The sequence below is a fragment of the Adiantum capillus-veneris genome, chromosome 12 (genome assembly GCF_014529385.1).
Source record: "Adiantum capillus-veneris isolate H3 chromosome 12, ASM1452938v2, whole genome shotgun sequence".
In the NCBI taxonomy this organism is placed as follows: domain Eukaryota; kingdom Viridiplantae; phylum Streptophyta; class Polypodiopsida; order Polypodiales; family Pteridaceae; genus Adiantum; species Adiantum capillus-veneris.
In genome coordinates this window covers 91,651,274-91,673,702 of record NC_140942.1, presented here as the reverse complement: position 1 = coordinate 91,673,702, position 22,429 = coordinate 91,651,274, and the positions used below count along the sequence as shown (strand labels likewise).

Here is a 22,429-nt window from a genome sequence, read left to right as displayed (position 1 = left end):
CTCACTGCAAAATAAGGAACGACATCATATCCATTTTCATCACAAAACTTTGTTGTGGGAGCATCCTCCCCGGCGCACACGTCCAGAGTAGCCAAGATGTGTTCCCATCCAAAAGGCTCTAACTCTTCTTCAGGAAATGGCTCTGGGATATAGTCCATATCCTCTATAACCCGCTCTAGGATACATTCCTCACGTTTCAAGCTACCACATTGTGAAGCTCCACACATCCACAGTTCTTTAGGCTTACCTAACCAAGCTGGAAGTTCTGATCCTGCTACTGTGGCGGAATCAAACTCCTCAACCGTTGTTCTCGTCATATCCCTATAGCTATGGTCCCTGAAGTTTACCTTTGTTATAGTTTCCATATGTCTCAGGTATATATGGTCATAACCCCAATCTTGGACCATTTTCAATTGTCGCATGAATGGTCTTCCCAGAATGATTTCATAGTTGTTCTTCTTGCCAAAGTCAACAACAACAAAAGTGTGTTCATATTCAAAGCCACAAGAAGTAGCAAGTACTTTTTCTAGCAGTCCTAGGGGCTTTTCCTTGTGTCCATCTGCAAGCTGCAGGGTCATTCATGTGGATATCAAGGCAGGTTTTCCCCATTTTTTCCAAACCTCTTTGGTTGCAATGGCCACACTAGCACCACTGTCAAGGATTGCCATGGTTTTTACATCATTGAATTCCACAGGAAGGGTGGTGTTTCCATCTTCTCCCTCGTAATACTCGCCTACCTTCTTATCATATGCAGATCCTTCTGAAGGCTCGCATGTCTCATTCCCTGGATAAAGATTAGCATCAATCATGCTTGCGTAGGTAATTCCGCTCTCGGACAGAGCTTAACATATCTCTTGAGCCGTAATGATGCTTTGCGTACTGACTCATCCTCTTTCTGTTTGAATCTATGGATTTGTGAGACCGTGTTGTGAGAAATGCCTTTTGGCGAGAATTCTTTAATAAACTCCTCAAATAGCTCATCTAGGGTCTCAAAATCCCATTTTTCCACCGAGTCGAACCATGTAGCTGCATCATCTTCTAGAGTCAATCCAAATCCTGCAAACTGTGTCACAAAATCTGAAACTTCCTCTGCTCTAATCACTCTTCTAAAAGCCGCTACGTGATCTCTCGGATCTTTATCTTCAGAGTATTTTCTGTTTACCCATTTCTGGACTTGGGATGGTCTAACTCGTCGATCGTCTACAAGTCTAACCAGAGACTCTTCCAATCCTTCTCTCGTTATCGCTCTTGAAGGGAATCCTGGTGGCTCTCTCCTTGGAATTCCTATAGGAATTCTCGTGTTTGGTGGAGGCATTTGTGGTCCTTCATTGACCAAATATCCACCTCTTTCTAGTACAGTCTCTGGATTTGTGCTTTCTATAACTCTGTATTCGCGTCCATACTTGTCGACAACTATAGATCTCCATTGACAGCCGACTCCGTATGTGTAGACATATGAGAGCTTGTAATCCGTTATCTCTTCTACGTATGGATCTGAGCACCTATAAAGATTGACCTCATTGTCGTCAATGTATCTATATAGTCCTTCACTCTCATGACCAATCATCCAAACTCTCTCAACAAGATGGGTCTTTATCAATTGCAAGTTTGGAAGATCCATTGTGGGAGGAAGATATTCCTCTATCGTCGGGCTCTCCAAGCTTGTGTAAGCTGCGTTTGAATCTAGGGTAGACATGATTTCTGGGCTTAAGAGCTTTTGCTTGGTTCAAGTAGACTTAGTCCACTGTGTTCAAGTGCTTTGGTTAGGGAAAAGTCGAAACTATGTCCAAAACCGCAACCGTTTCGTCACAATTCTCGTAAATTGTCGCTTTTAGACACCCCTAACTTCCGGATGAATTTTGAGGCCTCAAACCATGTTTTTTTCAAAGTTGAACTAAATGGTTGCTGGTTGCCGTTGGCATACATTTAGTTCATGTTTTGCTTTAAGATCTGTAGAGCCGCTCTCAAGCTACGTTTTGATATAAAAACTTTTCCGATCCGATACCGTTTGTGAAAGTTATGGCCAAAACAGTGAAATGCAGTTTGGACTGGTCAAAATGAGTCCAAATTCAATTTTGAAAAAAGATTTGGGATCTCTGTGACACTGTGAACACTCCTGTATGGTCAAAAGTACAGTTGGACCCTAAAACTGGCCTAGAGACATCCTACGCGTAGGATGTCTATATGCTCAGAATTTAACAAAATTTGGTCCAGAGACTCCCCTTAAGTCCAGCAACACAATGGTATGCTCAGATTTTAATTTGGACCTAAAAATGGCCTTGAGACATCCACGCGTAGGATGTGTTTTTGCTCAGAATGACTTGAAATTTTCACCCTAGCTTCTCCTTGATGTGCTGATCACAGTGGTGTGCTCATAAGTTGGTTTGGAGTCCTAAATCAAGCTGGAGACATCCTACGCGTAGGATGTCTTTTTGCTCTGTTTCAGCTCAAACTTGCACTGTAGCTTCCCCTTGATGTGCTAAACTCACAGCTATTTTTACTTTTTGATTCTGACACCTATAGGTTGGCCAAGTGATCAAGAATCTGTTCCAAAAGCCTGATGTCTGTTCTGATGAATTCCTAAGTCAAATCAACTCCAAATTGGACCAAATTTGACTAGGAGGCTTGCCTAAGGCTATACAACACCCTGCTATGGTCATAGTAGAATTTTGGTTTCAGAATTATGCAGTAGACATCCTACGCGTAGGATGTCTAACTTCTCAGAATTTCCCCAAATTTGAACCACAGACTCTCCTTATGGTGCTGATCACAGTGGTATGCTCAAAATTAAGTTTGGAGTGCAAAATCACACATATGACATCCTACGCGTAGGATGTCTTTTTGGCATGTTTGACCCCAGACTTGTCTCACAGCTTCCCCTTGATGTCAGCAACCCAGTGGTATGCTTAGATTTTGGTTTGGATTTCAAAAGTCCCAAATTTTAGCCGTTCTTGCCTTTTTTAGTCAAAAGTGTTAAAGTCCGCTTTGAACCCAATTTTCTCACCCAAATGAGGTGAAACCCCTTTCAGTCACTCAATACAACATTTAGAACATGCCTATGGAGTCATCCTATGGTTTGGTCTCAAAATTAGGCCTTGGACACAATTTGGGTAGGATGTCTGGCAATTCTCGTCTTTTGGCTTTGATCTGTCAAAATTTGGTCAAATTTCCACTTCCCAAGTAGAAATAGGGTAAAACCTACCTTCTAAACACACTAGTAACCTCAGATTTTCAAAACAGTGCCCAGATCACCCTGTAGACATCCTATGCGTAGGATGTCTACTGCTAATTTTTTCAGACTGAAGTGTCCTTGATGCTTCCTTATGCTCTCAGAAAGTGCAAGTATGCTTTACAATTGCAAAAACGTGCAAAAATCACTCAATTAAGCCTTTGCTGAAATTTTACGTTTTCTGACTCCGCCTTTTGGCTTTTGGTCAACAAAAGTAGGGAAAAACACCCAGTCAATATCTTACTAGGGTAAAACCTACCCTCTGAACCCACTGGTCAACTCAGAATTTCAAAATTTGGTCTCCAGAACCCTCTTGAGACATCCTACGCGTAGGATGTCTATGTTTACAGATTTGCAGGTTTCTTCACAGAACCCTTGCAATTGCTCTTTTATATACACAGCATCAGTCAGTCATACAAAAATATCCACAAAAGCTTGTTTACTGCATTTTTACCCTCAAAAGAACACTTTTTCGTGATTTCAAATGCAATCAAGTACTTTAGCAAATAATTCAGTGATGAATAGCTCTAGATCAGAATCGGATCACTTACCTAAAGCTACTCCTACAAATCATATGGGGTTTTGCATCTATGAGTAGAAAAACGCTTCACTGCCACACACGGACTAGTAAACGCTTTTATCACCTCACAAATCAGTCGACCACCAACAACTACTCTAATCCATAGATCCTAACTAAACCTATCTAGTCGAAGACTCTCAGAAAGACACACGCTTCCTGGTTATCCACTTGATCGCGGAATATCCTCTTCCGGATCCACTTAAGAAAAATGCTTTCTTTAGCCGAAACTAAATCAAGCAACCATCACACGAGTGTTAGTAGGAAACCTACTTAGGTCCTTGTGTCCCCGGCAGCGGTGCCAATGTTGGACGGGAAGCGACTCACACACCCATGAAGTGCATGGAAACACTACCTAGATCAACATAATGTCAATCAAGGACACAGATGACACGATAGGCACACGGAGGAAATCTCTTTAGCTTGTCAAGCTGAGACCATCCTACACATACAACACTCTGGAAGGCCAACTAAACCACAATCAAGAACCTCACTGCTCTCAACTACACCACCTAGCCACATACACACATACGGAAGGTAACTCACCTAATCATGCCAGATTCGTATGAAACTTAAGGAACACCATCCCCTCACTAGGATACACCTGTCCCTAAGCTTCTACACTCAAAACCCTCACTCTAAACCCATCTGCGGAAAACGCGTAGGATGACAAAGCAGAATTTTGAAAGTGCCCGAAACTGAGATTTATGAATGCCAATGCGTAGCTTATGTCGCAACGATTCTATAGACTACTAGCACGCAGAAAACAGACATCGTTTGATACACTTACGACCACAAATAGCCCGTAGATGCGTCGGCGTGTGCGCTTCGTCTCGCGTGGAATGCTTGGTGTCGTCACGTAGCTCTCCTCGAGCCTACATCAATGGTGCAATCGGATCTCCAATGCGTTGAGTGAGCAGGGCGTAGCAAGAGGATGAAGCTCACACTCACTCTCTTTCTCTCTCACACACAGTAGACGGCAGCGCTAAAGTTTGATTATGATAAAAAGTCCTCTTTTACAAAATGACCTAGGTACCCTATATACTAAGGCTACCTTAGGTTTAACCAAAAATGGGGTTGAAAGGTTCAAATGGCTTTGTATTTACAATCTGGAAGTGCCATGCACCCGGGCTTCTGAAACTAGAATAACTACTCATTACAAATGACGTTTATAGCCATAATCCGCAGCATTTCATAACTCGCAAAAGATAAGACTTTGGTACGAAACTTGAATTATGTTGTGTTGTTGACCCAGCGGTCAACACACGTCCAAAATACTTTCCAAACGATGAATTTTGGAACACATCCGTTCATAATCCGACCTACAACAATGGGTTGGTGTACTCATCCATAGTGTTTTAGATACGTCTGATTGGTTCCTTGCCAGATGCATGTGCCTTGAACTTCGATCCATGTGTTCAAACACTGATAACTTGGACTCCAACACAAGGGTCGCAAAGCACAACCTCCAAAAGCTGCACGCTTCATACTACGCTTTAAAATGTTGTCAAATGCATGCATAGAGTTGTCGGCGTGGCTTTCCTCCCCTTTAGCATTCCTAAATGTTGCACAGAGGACGATGTTATCTGATGCTGCCAAGAGAGCGTTTAAAAACAACTGCGGGTGCTACCACACGGAACTGCCTCTCTCGGGGACGACGTCTTGAAATGCTATTGCAGCACGTCACAAATGCACATGATGGGGGGGGGGGGGCAAAGGGATTGATCGTGAGCATTTTGAGATGTTGTGAGGGAGGAAGAAGATTCTCCACGAGTTCTCTTCACGGTGTCCTCTTGCTCCACCAAGGCTCTAGTATCATGTCAAAGTCGACGATGGGGAAGTGTAGAGACCAAAGGGAGAAAGCACGAGAGAGAGAGAGAGAGAGAGAGAGAGAGAGAGAGAGAGAGAGAGAGAGAGAGAGAGAGAGAGAGAGAGAGAGAGAGAGAGAGAGAGAGAGAGAGAGAGAGAGTCCTGAACCAACCAACCTTGGCAATGAATAACTGAAATGAATATAATGGAGGCTGAGGGTTTCGTATACAGCAACCTCAATAAATTGCCCTACCCAGGATTTGAAAAATAAGTAAAATAAATACCTAAAAGCAAAACTAAATAATGGGATCACATTGGGCAGTTCACTTGAGATGCCAAAACTCTAACAGTTGGACCATGAGCCGCCTTTAGATCTAGGCTGCCATAACCATTTCCCTTGCCATAAAAGCCAACTCTCTTCCAAATTGGCAAGGGAGGAAAAAACATTTGCACATAGGGTCAAGATGCCCAATCCTCCCTGAGATTTAGGCCTAGCAACAGCCGTCCATTTATCCCATTGCCATGGTCTTTCTCCTGCTCTACAAGTCTATTTCTCCACAAAAACTCCTTGATTGGTTTCAAGAAGGAATTCCAATTTTTTCGGGATAGTTGCAAGAAAGGTGACGTGAAGGTAATGTAAGGGATCAAGAAGGTATTAATTAGCGTAGCCCTATAGTGTAAAGGAGTTAGGATGAACTCCAAAGCTTTCTTGTGAGTAGCTCCTTCTCTGATCGTCATTCCTAGGTGTCGAAAGATGTTACCTCTATTAAAGACGTCTCCAATCCAACATGAAGAAGCAAAGTTATCATCTTGTGACAAGGAGATACGTCTTGATTTTTCTATGTTACATTGAGACCCTGATGTGTGGAGAATATTTGGACTATCTTTAAGGCTTTCCTAACGTTATTCCTTTGCTTGGAGAAGAAGTAAAGAATCATCAGCAAACATCTTAATATGAAATTGTTTACCACTCTAGATTTGAAACCCTTTAATTTCTCCTCTTGTAGCTGCTTGCTCCAACATAGCAGTTAGAGGGTGGGTGCAGGTTGCGAACCAAAGCAGTGGTGCCAAGGGACACCCTTGATGAATGGATCTCTTAACATCAAAGCAGCCAACTATTCTTGAGTTGGAGAGCAGTTATGAGGAGCTCCCTTCACGAAGAGTACTTACTGTTTGACATATTTGAGGACCAAACCCCAAGGTCTGCAATGTTTCTTGCACAAATGACCAGGTTATTCTATCATATGCCTTATCAAGGTCAAAGCTGAAGTAAGTTACATTCTTGTTTTTTGAACTCGGCATATTCCATACCTATCATGGCTACAAGGATGTTATAATATATTGATCTTCCTTTAATAAATCCATGTTGGTGGGGCGATATAACGTCTGCTAAAACAGGGGTCATTCTTTCAGCAATGAGCTTAGCCAGTACCTTGTAAACCACCATCATCATTGTAATCGGTCTCCAATGTTTGAACTGGGAGCAAGCTAATTGCTTCAGAATGAGCTTAATTATCCCTTTCTTCACTCTTGATTCGAGTGTTCCTTTGGTAAAGACTTTGTTGACCATATGCAGGAAAGACGGGCCCACAAATTCCTAGAACTCTTGACAAAACTCGTGATCCCATCCCAACTTGGAGACTTTTCGTTGCCCAACTTTTTGAGTGTCAACCAGCATTCATCCAAGGTAAAGGGCCTTTCCAAGTAGTTTGCACGATCAGCGTCCACTAATGTCGAGGTGGCTGTAAAAATCTTAGCACGTGCCTCTTTGGTTGTAGGAGAGGGAGAGTCCTCCTTTCCAATAATGTGATTGAGGTGATCTAACATCACTTTGCCCATGTGATTAGGGTTGCTGATCAAAACTCCTTGGTTGTTTATCAAGGAAGAGCTTGTTGTTTTCTTACCTTGATAGTTCTGAGTAGAGTGTTTTTGTCGGCCTCTTTACTCTTAATGCTTCTCTCCTTGGGATCCTGAGGAGGTTAGTCTCTTCTATTCCCTATCCTTGCAAGGTATGCTTGATCTTCAGCCAGTCCATGTGATCTTGGCCATAGGGCTTGATCACCCAACGAATCTTACTACAGATATTGCATATGTGAGAGGGAGATGTCCTCCATCAAAAGAAATCAAAGCTTCCTCGGCCTGAAGTTGGGTCCGAGAATGAGAGAGCAAGTCCGAGGCCAGAACACATGGATACGATGGTCTGAGAGAGGGCAACAACAAGGCTTGATGGGCCCAAATGATCGGTGGTGCAATAGTAGGCTCGGCATGGCCATCATAGGAAGAGGGGGGTCCCCAATAGTGGAGAGGGTTTGGGGATTCCTCGGTTCACACCTCAAGGAAGCCCACATTGGCTAGCTCATAGGTCAAGGAGTGTTGAAAGACACCGGTAGGGAGAAGTTGTGGGGAGATGTGCCAAGGCTCAACACAGAGAGATAGAGAAAGTATCTCGCAATAACCTTATCGTATCATTGGAGATGTTGAGGTTATCAATACGCTATCTTCCACTTATCTCTTCGATAAAGCGAGAAAGTTTCCATGCTCTCCACATCCCCGTTGCCATGTAAAAGTTGAAGCCCGCATGTATCGATGTGTGTAAAAGACATCCTCTAGGCTCTCTTCCATTATACAACAAAGGGGGGGGGGGGGAGGGAGAGAGAGAGAGAGAGAGAGAGAGAGAGAGATTTGTATTGAATTTGGCACCCAAGGATGAAAAAGAAAGGACACATTCCCATTGCCTTGTGAAATTGTGAGTGCAAGGATTGGAACTTGGCGCTCCTTGGTGAGGTGGGGTATGGGGTATATGTACGTACCTACACGCAATATATAAAAAGTCATAAAATTTTCAATGTTGACTCGTGTGCCTCATTTTCCTAGTAAAAAAAGGTCTTTAAAGTATAGGATTCAGGAATGAGGATGGATGAGCCTTTAGGTATTGAGTGTTCTCTTCTCCAATGGCAGAGAGGAAGGGGAAGAGGATCGTGTATGCACTCTCTGCACATTCACTTCAAAATTCACTTTCTAGTAACGGTTACAACAAAGCGTTTCAAGTTTCGACACGCCTCTCCTTTTCTTCTTTTTTGCACGCAGGGTGCGCGCGCACCGCGCACACACTCTTTCTCCCCTCCTCCTCCTCCTCCTCCTCCTCTCTCTCTCTCTCTCTCTCTCTCTCTCTCACACACACTCACACACACACACACTCACCCCTCTAGGCCATTCTGCCAATATGACTCATAGCACCCACAAGCTCCCACACAATGACACAAACACGGTCGCTGTGGGCGCAGAGACAAAACACACACCCCCCCCCACACCCACACACACGCTGACACTTAAAATTCAACAAGGACAAACGCACACACATACATTCTCTCTCTCTCAGGTTTATACCAAGCACACGAAGCAGGAGAGCTATGTAGGCAAGCAGAAACAGGGAGATGAGATTTTGGAGTACTTCATTTGAGCTCCGGAATTCATGAGTTTACTTCAGCTCACAGCTGCATCTGCAAAGACTTGCCACAAGCATCCCCAAGAGAGAGTAGTGGGCGTGTGTAGTGCCTGCTTGGCACAAAAGCTCACCTCTCTGGGCTGCACTCATCCTGCCTCTTCTGAAGTCCATGCGAGTACTGCCGCCCATTCTCGCTTGCAATTAGACGAATTTCCGCTTCCGCCTGAGTCTCCACGAGGGTCCACCCCCTCTCCGCCGCCCCATCATGAGCATTTGCAAACAATCAATGAAGAAGAAGACTCTGCCACTGAGGTGATTAGCAATGAGGGCCTCACTCACCAGCCTTTGGAGGCTCCCAATTCGGGTGTCGCCGACGGTGCATCGACCCATCCGCTTCATGATGATCCACCATTGATCCTTGATCATCAAGACAGTCTTCAACAGATAAATTCTCCCATTATTAATCAGGAGGGATCCTTGCAGCTAAGAGTGGTCACTCCCACACCCAACTTACACATACATGCAAGAAAATCTCCAAAGTGCAAGAGAAGCAAATCCTTGAGCGTGTTGGGCGCAGACAGCCTCCAGCTTGCGCCCAAACGGACTTCATCGTCTCATGGAGAGGAATTAGGTTCTCAAAATGCTGATGATCGCATTGTTGATGCAAAGAAGGTCACTCTCCGCGAGCTCTTTCGATTGGATGATGTAGAGAAACGGAGAAACTCTTGGTTTGCACCTACACCTACAGTGGATATTGTTGAATGCTCATCTGATTGTAAGCAGAATGTAGAGGAAATTCCTAAGAGGGCAGTCAGTGATGTGGCCAGGATAGATGAGGAAACCGATGAACACGAGACGCCGTCCAATCGCGTACATGACTCCCACTGTTGCGTTCCTTCTGCATCGTCTTCTGTCTGTCCTGTGAAAATTAAGCAATCTGTATTGTTAAAGTCATTGCTATGCAGAAAGACAAGTGAGGAGAAGGGTGTAATTAAGGATGGTGGGTGTATGGGAAATCAATCTTCACGGGTTCATGAAACGAAGTGTCGAAATGTCACTGACGCAGGCGATGATGGCAGGTTCATGAGAGCAACTTATATAGCCAGTGAATCTAGAGTGCAAAGCATGAGGAGGTCCAGAAGCAAAATAGAACTCTGTGTTGCTAGGAGCTCATTTTCATCTTCGGAGCCAAGTTCGCCGGGGCGTATATTCCATGTGGACTCTAGATCAGAGCGCAAATTCAACTTTGCGGCACGAGCACTTGCGATCGAAGTTCCATCAATGTTTCAAGCAGCAGCAGGAGGACCAGAGCTGGGGATTGCAACAGATTCATCGGCAGAAAGATCAAACTCCGCCCGCAATGCAGTGCAAGCAATCGACGAAAGGTGGAGTCCTGAGCCTAGACTGCGGCGGCCAATGCACAGCGAATTCAACAGGATTGCATCAAACCCTTTGAATTCAATGATGTCACAGCATAGCATTGAAATTTTAGCCTGTGAGGCAGCTTGTGGAAGTGCCGCGGAAATTCACTGCGCGGAAATTCAGCCAGAGCTGGGGATTGCAACAGATTCATCGGCAGAAAGATCAAACTCCGCCCGCAATGCAGTGCAAGCAATCGACGAAAGGTGGAGTCCTGAGCCTAGACTGCGGCGGCCAATGCACAGCGAATTCAACAGGATTGCATCAAACCCTTTGAATTCAATGATGTCACAGCATAGCATTGAAATTTTAGCCTGTGAGGCAGCTTGTGGAAGTGCCGCGGAAATTCACTGCGCGGAAATTCAGCCAATTTCACAGATCACAGAAGAAGAAGTGAGAGAGGAGGAAGGCAAGCTACTCACCACACCAGTTTCTTTTGAAGCAATAGCAGCAGAAACACCTGCAATAAGGGAAATTTCGAGCTCTACGCGCTACAAGGGCAAAGGAAAGGAGGTAGAGAATGACAGTGTAACAGAGGAGGATGAGCTGATTAGAGTTTGTCAAAGAGTGATAGGGAGTCAGCAGAGATGGCCGCTTAGTGGGGAATGCCGGAAAGTGATGGTGACCTCGCCATGTGCAGATTATTCTACGGATACAGAGATGCGTGGTGTGGTAGGGGAAGAACTGGAAACAGAGGAGTGGGCGGCAGAGCAAGGAAGGGAACAAGGGGAAGAAGAAGCAACAGACGGTAGGGAAGCAGGGGAAGGAGGGAGAATGGAGTGTAGGGGAGCAGGGGAAGCGGGGGCCGAGGCAGAGGGAGGGGAAGGTGGGGGAACAGAATGTAGGGAATCAGGGGAAGAAGGCGGAGCAGAGTATGCGGGAGCAGGGCATGGGGAGGATGGGCAGAAAGGGGCAGCAGAGCGCTATGGCGAAGAAGGGGGAGAGGGAACAGGTCAGCATGGCCAAGCAGAGCTATATCGGAGGTCTGCAGAGGATTGCGAAACAGGGGAGGGAGGAGAGGGAACAGAGCAAGGGCGGTGCAAGACGACAGCAGGGCATCAGCAGCAGCACGTAGTATGGGAGCCCTACTGCAAGTCCGGCAAGAGTGCCGGACCTGCCTGCCGTTGGCCTGCCGCCGCCAGCCGCAGCATCAGAGTCGCCCCCGACCACCCCCTCCTCCGATTCTACCTCACCCCCCTCCGTTCCACCACCGGCCGGACACGTTCCCGGCAACATCGGTCACCCAAACGCCACTTTTGGTCCCTCGTCTTCACCTAGGTATGTCATATATTGCCCCTCTTTTTTGTTTTGTTTTCGGAGTCCGGCGGGGCAAGCCGGGCCTCTCCCCTTATCCACCATAAAAGTGGACAAGAAGAACGACCAGGACTATTGCCCCTCTTTGTCTCACAAGAGCATGGATTTTTATGTTCCTCTTCTTCGTGGCGAGGGTTGCGTGTATAGAGTTCTCAATCCTTTCCGCCATTATAAAATTTCTTCCTCCTCTAGGTCTCGTGTTACTTGAGGCTACCAAAGCTTCATAAGAGTCTAGAGAATGCAAACTTCTTACTCCTAAGGATACATGGGGTTATACTTGTAATCATGTGTTATACAAAAGTATGCGGGGCCTAAGAGCATTATTTTATCGGTCGAGGATCGTTGCCACTAGCCGGGTCGTACATTCAAAATTGCCCTTACTTTGTGTTTGTCTTTTAACTCACGATGTGCAAAGATTTTACGACTCAAAGGGCTACGTTGCGTGGCAATGATGTCCAGTGAACTGTCCAGTCAAGTTTTATCGGTGGTTTTGTATTGAACAAGATTTAATGCTTAAGATTTGCATCAAAAGGAGTGCGGCTTGTCGACTTTTCTTCGCAATAACAATTGTCAAGTCTTTTGAGAAGCCGTCATTTGCTTGCTGCTTTGTGGTGCTTTTGATCGGCCCTTTAACTGTGTTAATTGATTGCTTAGTGAATGTTATGTTAATTAACCGCCTAACATTGAACCTCCACGCTATTCCAAAGTGGTTCAATGTTAGGCAGTTAATTTGTAAACATAACAGGATAACATGCATGCCTATATCCTCTCACTATGTTATTTTGATGTGCATGCTAGCTATCAATCATTGCCCTCTCTCACCCATGGTTGCAATTTTATCTTTCTTGTAAATAAACGACCATAGTCATTGCTCATAATCACCTTCCATCAATACTTTTATTGGAACTTTTGCTTATAGATAGCCATAGTGTCATAAAAACTAATATCTAATTCTCTTAAATGATTTTCTCATGTTAAATTGATTAGTTAATATGGGGAAGTGCCAGGGAAGAAAAAGCTAGAATATTGGTTAAGTTGGTAGACCGGCCACAGTAGGGATCCAAAAGAGGGAAAATAGGGATCCAACGGGGGGGGGGGGGGGGCATCTACAAATGAGCTATGTGCAACAATGGGCTTAAAAGCCCCTAAGGTTCAACCCATCAAGACTTCCAAAATGCTAAGGTTCCAAAATTCAAAGGTTGTGTCCAAAGGTCAAACATTAGGGAAATTGGATGCTGTGTGTGTCCCAAAAGTCTTCATGCATCCCTGCATTGCAGAGGGCGAGCCCTAGTTGTAGGAGATGAGAGAGAGAGAGAGAGAGAGAGAGAGAGAGACACACACACACACACACACACACACACACACACACACACACACACACACAAGCTCTCTTTACACAAAGGGAACGAGGGACACATGTTAGCTCCCTAGCCCAGATGCCCACAAGGTGTACTCAAATCCTATTGGATGACCTTGGAGGTGGACCAATGAGGATTATGCTGGAGTAAATCTAGTTTAATCAATTTAAAAACACTTAATAAAAGAACCAATAAGAATTAAACTCTCTAGAAGACTATTGGACAGTCTCCCAAGGGGTCCAATGAGCATTCAGCAGCCCAATGGCTTTCCTGATTCCTATTGGCCAGGAGGCAAAGGGATCCAATAAGAGTTTATTTGCATTTATTAATTACCTAAAGCTCTCACAAAAGGGGAAAGGGGGACACATGTTAGAAGGCTATCACTTATGTTGCTTAATTTCCATTGGCTGAGGCTGGGGAGGTTCAATAGGATGTGAGCATGATCAAATAGCAAGAGGGGTCGACCAAGAGAGAGAGGGGGCGGATTTTTCAAAGTCATTATTGACTTACACTCACACAATGTATGTGTAAAGCAAGAAGACTCTCTCTCTCTCTTTATCAAGCTTTAATGGAAAGCTTACCACCTACTCTAAGCTTGTGAGAAGGGAGGGCTACACCAACAACTCTTGGCTTTGTGATGCAAATCCAACCAAGAGCCAAGCTTCAATGCATGCTCATCTTCTCTAGTATGCTAATTACTAAGCTAAGCTATGCTAATATGAGTGATTATGTGAGGAGATGTTCATCTTTCTCATAAGAATACTCCTTCTTCCTCTCAATCTACTCTCATACCCCGCTAGCTCTCACCATCTTCAAAGGTGTGTGAGGTCTTGGGTCTGAGACCGTGAGGGAATTGATGTTGTGTTTGATAAGTGTTTGCTTAGTGCATGAAGTTTCCATCTTCATTGCACTAGCTAGTATTGAATGAACACAAAGAAGTGTATTGTAAAATGTCTCTCTTGATGGGAGAAACCATAATACAAAGACTTTTGGAGGGGGGACCGACTCCATGCAATCTAACTAGGTGTTATACTTTTTGTTGCTCTCTCCACCCAAGCACTCTTGTTATTCTCATTAGGAATCTATTCTAATGCAATGCTCACTATGTTCATGCTATTTTCCGCTACACACAAGTTACTAGACCATTAAATGTTACATTGGTATCAGAGCACAAGGTTTCTCTTTTCTTGCTTAAGAAGGGAGGTCCTCAAGCTAGCTATAAGTGGTTGGTATTATTAATTGCATGTGAGTAAGTAGAATAGGGATTTTTCAGCCTTGCAGTGCGCCTGCCTTTGTGCAGTTAACGGGGTATCACCGTCGAGAGTTATGGTCTTGATAGTGGAGTCCTACGGGGCTTGCCTACGGCTTAACCACTATTGAGCTATTAGAAGCTTGACAGGAGCTGGTGCTGTTTTGGTGTTGAACGACCCTCTCTTCTATTCCTTGCAATTAATGGTATTCGAGCCACGGGTATAGTAGCTTGAGTGCTTTTTCTAAAGGGGTAAAGAGGAGTAGCAACTAGGTCTTGAAGTGCCAAAGTACGCCTAAAAAGTTTACACCTAAAAGTTGTTACAATGGCTGACAATAGTAAAGAGAGTGAAATTAATGTTGATAACTTTGATGTTGCTAATGAGGAGGCTACTAATGATGCCCCTATGCTTGTTAACTATCTTGTTTCTAGGCTTCAACAAGCCATGGGCAATCCATCCCTCCAAAGTGAAGTGCAACGGCAACTTCGTGCTCATGGGATTCTCCAAGCTCCTCACCATGATGAGAGAGTACTTAGGAAGCCTCCTTGTGAGACTCCCAAAAGAGGGCTCTCTCCGATTCGGGAAGAAGAAGAGGATCCATACGAAGGGCTCAAAAATTTGCTTCTTGATGATGAATCTCCTTCCCAAAGGAGAATTCAAGAGCCTCCCCCGAAGGAACGAGAAAGAAGTGAGTCTCCCGCCACCTCGGTGGACATGGTTCCACGAACACGGCGGGCTAAACGCTCTCCATCACCTCCAAAACGGAGAAGACCATCGCATACTTCTCCACACCATACTTCAAAGACGGATGACAAAAAGCAAGAGAAAAAAAAGGCGAGAAAGAGGACACCCTCTTCTCCATCTTCTTCATCCTCTTCATCTTATGAAAGTGATGGTGAAGACAAAGAAAATCAAGGCAAGAAAAAGGAGAGAAAGAGGTCACCCTCTTCTCCATCTTCCTCAACTTCTTCACCTTCTGAAGAAAGTGATGGTGCAACCTTTGAACCATAAAAAAGAAGAGGCCATAGGAAATCCTATGCCGCGTGGAAGAGGTCGTCCAAACTCAAGAAGTTCAAAGAGAGAGGGAAGAGCATCTCTTTCCTTACCTACGATGGCACCTTTGGTGCTACGGACAAAGTCTTGACCTTTATCCAACAGTTCGATGCGGCGTTTGGAGATGAGGGCTTCACGGAGTCCTCTAAGCTACGCCTTGTAGCTATGCACTTTCAAAAGTCCTCCAGGCAATGATGGTCTAGCCTGCGGGCCAACAGTGAAGCTCGAGAACATGGAAAGCTTTAAGAGCTTCCATTATGAAGCAGTTTTTGGCCACTAATGCCAAAGACAAAGTACTCACCGAATGGCGAAGCTTGAAGCTTTCTCCCTATGAATCCATTCACAAATATGTAGACAAGTTTTGGGACCTACAACTCAAAGCCACTGTCTTCAAAAAGCTGGATTTTGGAGAGCAGCAGCAACAATTTTGTGCGGGCTTAACTGAAGAAATGGCGGAGTATGTCAACTCCCAAAGGCCACGCACCATATCGGCGGTTATACACAATGCTATGGTGGCTTCTCAAATCAATTTCCAAACGGGGGCTAAAAGAAATTATAAGCCCACGAAAAACAAGGATTCCAATGAGCCTAAGGGGAAGGACAATGTCCAAAAGTCTCCTAAGGGCAATCCTTACAAAGCTAAAGAGAAAGGAGTTTATAAAGGCAAAAATAAACTCTCTCCTGAATAGCTTGAGCGTTATCGAAAGGATAACCATTGTTTCAAGTGCGGCGAGCAAGGGCATGCATACCGCGCTTGTCCCCAAAAGAACACCCGCCATGAGCCTCCTAGAGCTACCTTGGTCTAAATCCAAGAGGAGGAAACTCACCACAAGGATCTCCTCTATGCCATGCTTGGGGAAAGGTAAGAGAACATGATGCTTTAATTCTCTTTGACCCTAGTTCTACTCACAATTTCATATCCCCAAGTTTGGCCACCAAGCTAGGCATATAAGCTTACGAGATGGGGGATGTCCTACCCGCTGACAGTGCTTTCAAGGGGCAGGAAGCTTCAGTCACTCCCTTAATCGAGAATTTGAGGCTCCATGTCCAAAGCTATGTGGACAAAGAGGACTTATTTATCTCTCCTCTCAAGCATGAGGATGTAATCCTAGGGGCACCGTGGTTTGATCGCATGGCTGCCAATGTTAAATTCCGTGAAAGGAGAATCTCCTTTATTTTAGGGAAAAAGATATGTACATAGATGCTAAGGAAATGGGTAACACCATACCCATTGTACATACACAAGCTTTCAACAAGTCAATAAAGAGCTCTATTTCCGTTTACATGATTTTTGTTAAAGACTCTCAAAATGAACCTAATGTTTTAGCAAAAGAAAATATACACAATCAAAAGGAATTAGAGTTATTCAATTTTCTCAAGGGGTTTCAAGATGTCTTTATTGACGACATCCCTTGTGAGCTACCTCCTAAACGAGGCAATGGTGACCATGCAATTGAACTTCTTCTAGGAAGTACACCACCTAATAAACCTCCTTATAGAGTTTCTCAAACTTAACAAGAGGAGATTATGTGGCAAGTGCATGAGTTAGTTGAGAAGGGCATGATTAGACCTAGCTCATCTCCATTTTTCTCACGTGTGCTATTAATGCAAAAGAAAGACAGCACATATCGCATGTGTGTCGACTACAGAGCACTAAATAGCATCACTATCAAGAATAGGTTTCCCGTTCCATGGGTAGAAGACTTATTTGATAAACTACAAGGGTCCACCTACTTTAGTAGGATTGACCTAAAAAGTGGCTATCATCAAATAAGTATAGTTGATCAAGACATTGTAAAGACCGCATTTCACACTACGTTTGGTCTTTACGAATACATTGTCATGCCTTTTGGCTTCACCAATGCACCAGTCACATTCAACCGCTTGATGGAGAAGCTATTCAGGCCTCATCGAACCTTTATTGGAGTGCTCTTTGATGATATCATCATCTACTCTAATTCATTAGACGAAAACATTCAACACCTCAAGGTAATTTTTCAAGTTTTAAGAGAGAATAAACTTTATGTTAATCAAAAGAAAAGTGAATTTTTCTTATAAGAGATTCAATATTTAGGTCACATTATTTCTCAAGATGGCATCCAAATGGATCCTTTAAAGTTAGAGGTAATAAAAGGATGGCCTAAACCAAAGAATCTTCATGAACTAAGCAGCTTTATAGGTATGTGTGCATACTATAGACGCTTCATAGAAAAGTTATCACTAATAGCAGGGCCATTACATGACCTAACAAAGAAAAACGTTAGGTACACATGGTCTGCCAAGGAGAACAATGCTTTCGAAAAGCTTATCTCTCAACCTGTGCTTACACTACCGGATCTCTCAAAGCCATTTGAGGTCCAATGTGATGCTTTTGGTGATTGCCTTGGAGCTGTTTTGCTCCAAGAAGGGCACGCCATACGCTATGAAAGTCGAAGGCTCGACCCTGTTGAGGAAGCTCTAGGCATATATGAAAACGGACTCCTCACAGTTCTACATGCCTTAGACTCATGGAAGCACTATTTATTGGAGACTCCTTTCATTTTGCGAATGGATCACCAAAGTCTTAAGTAGTTCATTACGCAGACCAAGCTCTCCGACAAACAAATGAGGTGGGCAAATTTTCTTTCGCAATTTCATTTTCATATTGCTCACGTTGTTGGCAAGCATAATCAAGTAGCCAATGCACTCTCAAGACGGCCGAGAGTGAGTGCGGTTTGCATAGAAACTGACAATGATCTATCTTCTATGATAGATGAGTATGCTATTCATTCCGATTTTAGAGATGTGATTTCAGCCCTTGCACTAAGGAAGAAAGAGGAATCATTTACTTTACAAGATGGTTATCTTCTCTATGGCAATAGACTATGCGTTACTAGCTCACTATGTGAGAAAGTAATGTATGAATCTCATGCTCCTCCTTATGCAGGGCATAGAGGGATTAAGTCTACCCTAAAGGGGATTGAAACATATTTCTATTGGCCTACCATGAAAGCAAACATACAAGAGTATGTTTCGAAATGTGTGGAATGCCAAAAGACGAAGTTTGATAGAGGGAAGCAACCTGGATTGCTTCAACCTTTGCCAATCCCTAATTCACCATGGGAGAGCATATCCATGGATTTTATCTTTGGATTGCCTAAGTCTATCCATGGGAATACAGGAATATGGACGGTAGTAGATAGGTTCTGTAAACAAGCACATTTAATACCTGTCAAAAAGACTAGGAAATCCTATCAAATGACAACCCTCTTCATTTCACAAATCTTCAAGTACCATGGGTTGCCAATGTCCATACTGTCGGATAGAGATCCTAGAATGACCAGTAATTTTTGGAAGGGTCTCTTTGAGAATTTAGGAACAATGCTAAACTTCTCTTTGAGAATTTAGGAACAATGCTAAACTTCTCTTTGGCCTATCACCCGCAAACGGATGGCCAAAGTGAAATAGCTAACCTAACAATTCTCTATCTACTAAAAGCCTATGTAACGGAAGTGGGTGAAAGCATGTTAACCTGTCATGCTTTTTCATGTCCCGGACAATGCTAACTAGCATAATTTTGACATATGCTAACTAGTACAATAACTTGAGCTACATCTCCAAGATCTATGACATATGATATATCAATAGAAAGCACTTGAAACAATGAACCCAAATGTACAACCTCTGACAAATTTTGATATTATTTGTAAAAAATTTACCGGACGCCCAACTTTTTGAAGATGTGCTAGCTTGAAACTGCTAACTAGCACAAAAAGCGCGACATGTTAACATGCTTTCACCCAAGTAGATCAAAGATCCCAATGGGAGAAGTACTTACCCTTAGTGGAGTATGCCTACAATAGCACTGTACATACTTCCACGGAAAAATCACCTTTTGAGGTAATTGAGGGAAGATCAAAAAGTCCCTTGCTACTTAAGGTACACGGGAAGATCTTCGCTACAGATGAGTATAGCCGAGACCTACAAGATTTCTTCCAAAAGATTAAGGATGGTATCTCTATCTCACAGCAAAGGCAAAATGCTGCTGCTGACAAGCACAGAAGAGCCCAAGCCTTTAAAGAAAATGATTGTGTCTTACTCAAATTTCCCAAGGCTCGATTAAGACACACGACGGGTAAGAATCCTACGGGACACCAAAAGTACTACGCTAAGTTAGCAAAAAGGTACTATGGTCCCTTCCAGATTCTTAAGCCAATCAATGAGATGGTCTATCAACTCAACTTGCCCAACCATTGGCTCATACACAATGCTTTCCATGTGAGCCTATTAAAACCTTACAAAGAAGAGAGACCTCAAGAATCAACTATTGAAGTCCATCAGAGATCGAGGACCAAGAAGAGGTGCTGTAGCCCGAGTCCATTCTCTGACATAAAGACAAGGTACTAACAGGTGGTAAGACTATCCGACGTTATCTTATTAAGTTTAAGAATTATCCTTTTGAAGATGCTAGATGGATGCAAGGCATACAATTAAAGGATAACCTAAACCTTGTCAATGCTTACAATGCTTCCCTACTATAAGCAAATGTACAAATGTTAAAAATGAGCAAAGTTTTTGTCTTAAAGACTCTCTTTTTCTTTATTGTGCACAAAAATGAAGTAGTATGCATGCTTAGATCAAGTTTGCGGAGACTACGTCTCCCAAACACCAAGTAGAGCTTGTCACTCTACTATGGAAGATTGATAGGACTAATGTGCAGACATGCTTGTGGCAGCTTAGGCTCTCAAGTGCCAAATGGACTAGTCATCCATTCTGGAACGATGTCGTAGGGTAACATAGGGATCCTCTACCCGCTAGAAATAAGACTAATGAATATGCTTTATCTTCTCTACCCCCATAGTTGAGGACGACTATGATTTCGAGAGAGAGGTAATGTCAGAAAAACTAATATCTAATTCTCCTAAATGATTTTCTCATGTTAAACTAATCATTTAAAATGGGGAAGTGCCAGGGGAGAAAAGGCTAAAATATTGGTTAAGCTAGCAGACCGGCCACAATAGGGATCCAAAGGAGGGAAAATAGGGATCCAAAGGGGGGGCCATCTTCAAAAGAGCAATGTGCAACAATCGGCTTAAAAGAACCTAAGGTTCAACCCATTAAGACTTCCAGAATGCTAAGGTTCCAAAATTCAAAGGTTGTGTCCAAAGGTCAAACATTAGGGAAATTGGATGCTTTGTGTGTGTCCCAAAAGTCTTCATGCATCCCTACATGGAGGGGGCGAGCCCTATTTGTAGGAGATGAGAGAGAAACTCACACACACACACACACACACACACACACACACACACACACACACACACACACACACACACACAAAAGCTCCCTTTACACAAAGGGAATGAGGGACACATGTCAGCTCCCTAGCCCAGATGCCCACAAGGTGTACTCAAATCCTATTGAATGACCTTGGAGGTGGACCGATGAGAATTAGGCTAGAGTAAATCTAGTTTAATCAATTTAAAAACACTTAATAAAAGAACCAATAAGAATTAAGCTCTCTAGAAGACTATTGGACAGTCTCTCAAGGGGTCCAATGAGCATTCAACAACCCAATGGCTTGCGTGATTCCTATTGGCCAGGAGGCAAAGGGGTTCAATGAGAGTTTAATTGCATTTATTAATTACCTAAAGCTCTCATAGAAGGGGAAAGGGGGACACATGTGGCTATCACTTGTGCTGCTTAATTTCCATTGGCTGAGGCTGGGGAGGTCCAATAGGATGTGAGCATGAGCAAATAGCAAGAGGGGTCGACCAAGAGAGAGGGGGCTGATTTTGCAAAGGCATTATTGACTTACACACTCACACAATCTATGTGTGAAGCAAGAAGACTCTCTCTCTCTCTCCTTCTCAAGCTTTAATGGAAAAGCTTACCACCTACTCCAAGCTTGTAGAAGGGAGGCCTACACCAACAACTCTTGGCTTTGTGATGCAAATCCAACCAAGAGCCAAGTTTCAATGCATGCTCATCTTCTCTACCATGCTAATTACTAAGCTAAGCTATGCTAATATGAGTGATTATGTGAGGAGATGTACATCTTTCTTGTAAGAATACTCCTTCTTCCTCTCAATCTACTCTCATACCCCGCTAGCTTTCACTTCGAAGGTGAGTGAGGTCTTGGGTCTAAGACCGTGAGGGAATTGATGTTGTGTTTGATAAGTGTTTTGCTTAGTGCATGAAGTTTCCATCTTCATTGCACTAGCTAGTATTGAAGGAACACAAAGAATTGTATTGTAAAATGTCTCTCTTGATGGGAGAAACCATAATACAAAGCCTTTTAGAGGGGGGACCGGCTCCATGCAAATCCGGTCCTCAACTGTTGTCTATTGCTTAATTTCTCTCTCTTTTGAAGTATTGTTCATGTTATCTAACTAGGTGTTATAGTTTTTGTTGCTCTCTCCACCCAAGCACTCTTGTTATTCTCATTAGGAATCTATCCTAATGAAATTCTCACTATGTTCATGCTATTTTCCGCTACACAAAGTTACTAGACCATTAAATGTTACACATAGCCACTTTTGGTAGGTGGGTTTCCTTTGCAAAGCTAGTCCAAGTTGGCAGTCCATCTAGATGCCGATGCTCAAAAATCGTACAAGATCGAGATAATGATTGTTACAATATTTTTTTAAAAAAAAACTTACAATCGTGAGTGAGTTATATTGGTATAACCAAAAAGTTACAAATTCAAGTCATGCTCTAGCCAAACCATGATGTATCCGCAGTAACCATAGATACATCAATTGATAGGGAGCCACCCCCCAACATATATTGAGAGACCTCTACTTTAACAATGACCAGTCATTGCGGCATCACTAGCCCTAATTCACATATCAGAGTTCATATGTTTGCTATGGCGACAAACGCTTCCTTGCTCTTTTTTTTGGTATAATCTCAAAGAATCTAGCAATTTCCAGGGCGTTCTCGAGCACTCGTTAGTTCCTTGCCTTCCACACGTGTTTGAAGTAGTAGAATCTGATG

At 43.5% G+C, this 22,429-nt stretch overlaps 1 protein-coding gene across 1 annotated transcript; it reads left to right on the top strand.

Moving 5' to 3' along the window:
- Window positions 1–8,583: 8,583 nt before the first annotated feature.
- On the top strand, window positions 8,584–12,217 carry LOC147446128 (uncharacterized). Its single transcript, XM_086525428.1, has one exon. It carries the CDS (start codon window positions 9,088–9,090, stop codon window positions 11,755–11,757), a length of 2,670 nt encoding a protein of 889 aa, XP_086381554.1. The 5' UTR covers window positions 8,584–9,087; the 3' UTR covers window positions 11,758–12,217.
- The last annotated feature ends 10,212 nt before the right edge of the window (window positions 12,218–22,429 follow it).

Bases quoted from the DNA above. Each gene is read 5' to 3' on its own strand.
- LOC147446128 (XM_086525428.1), top strand. From the start codon at position 9,088: ATGAGTTTACTTCAGCTCACAGCTGCATCTGCAAAGACTTGCCACAAG.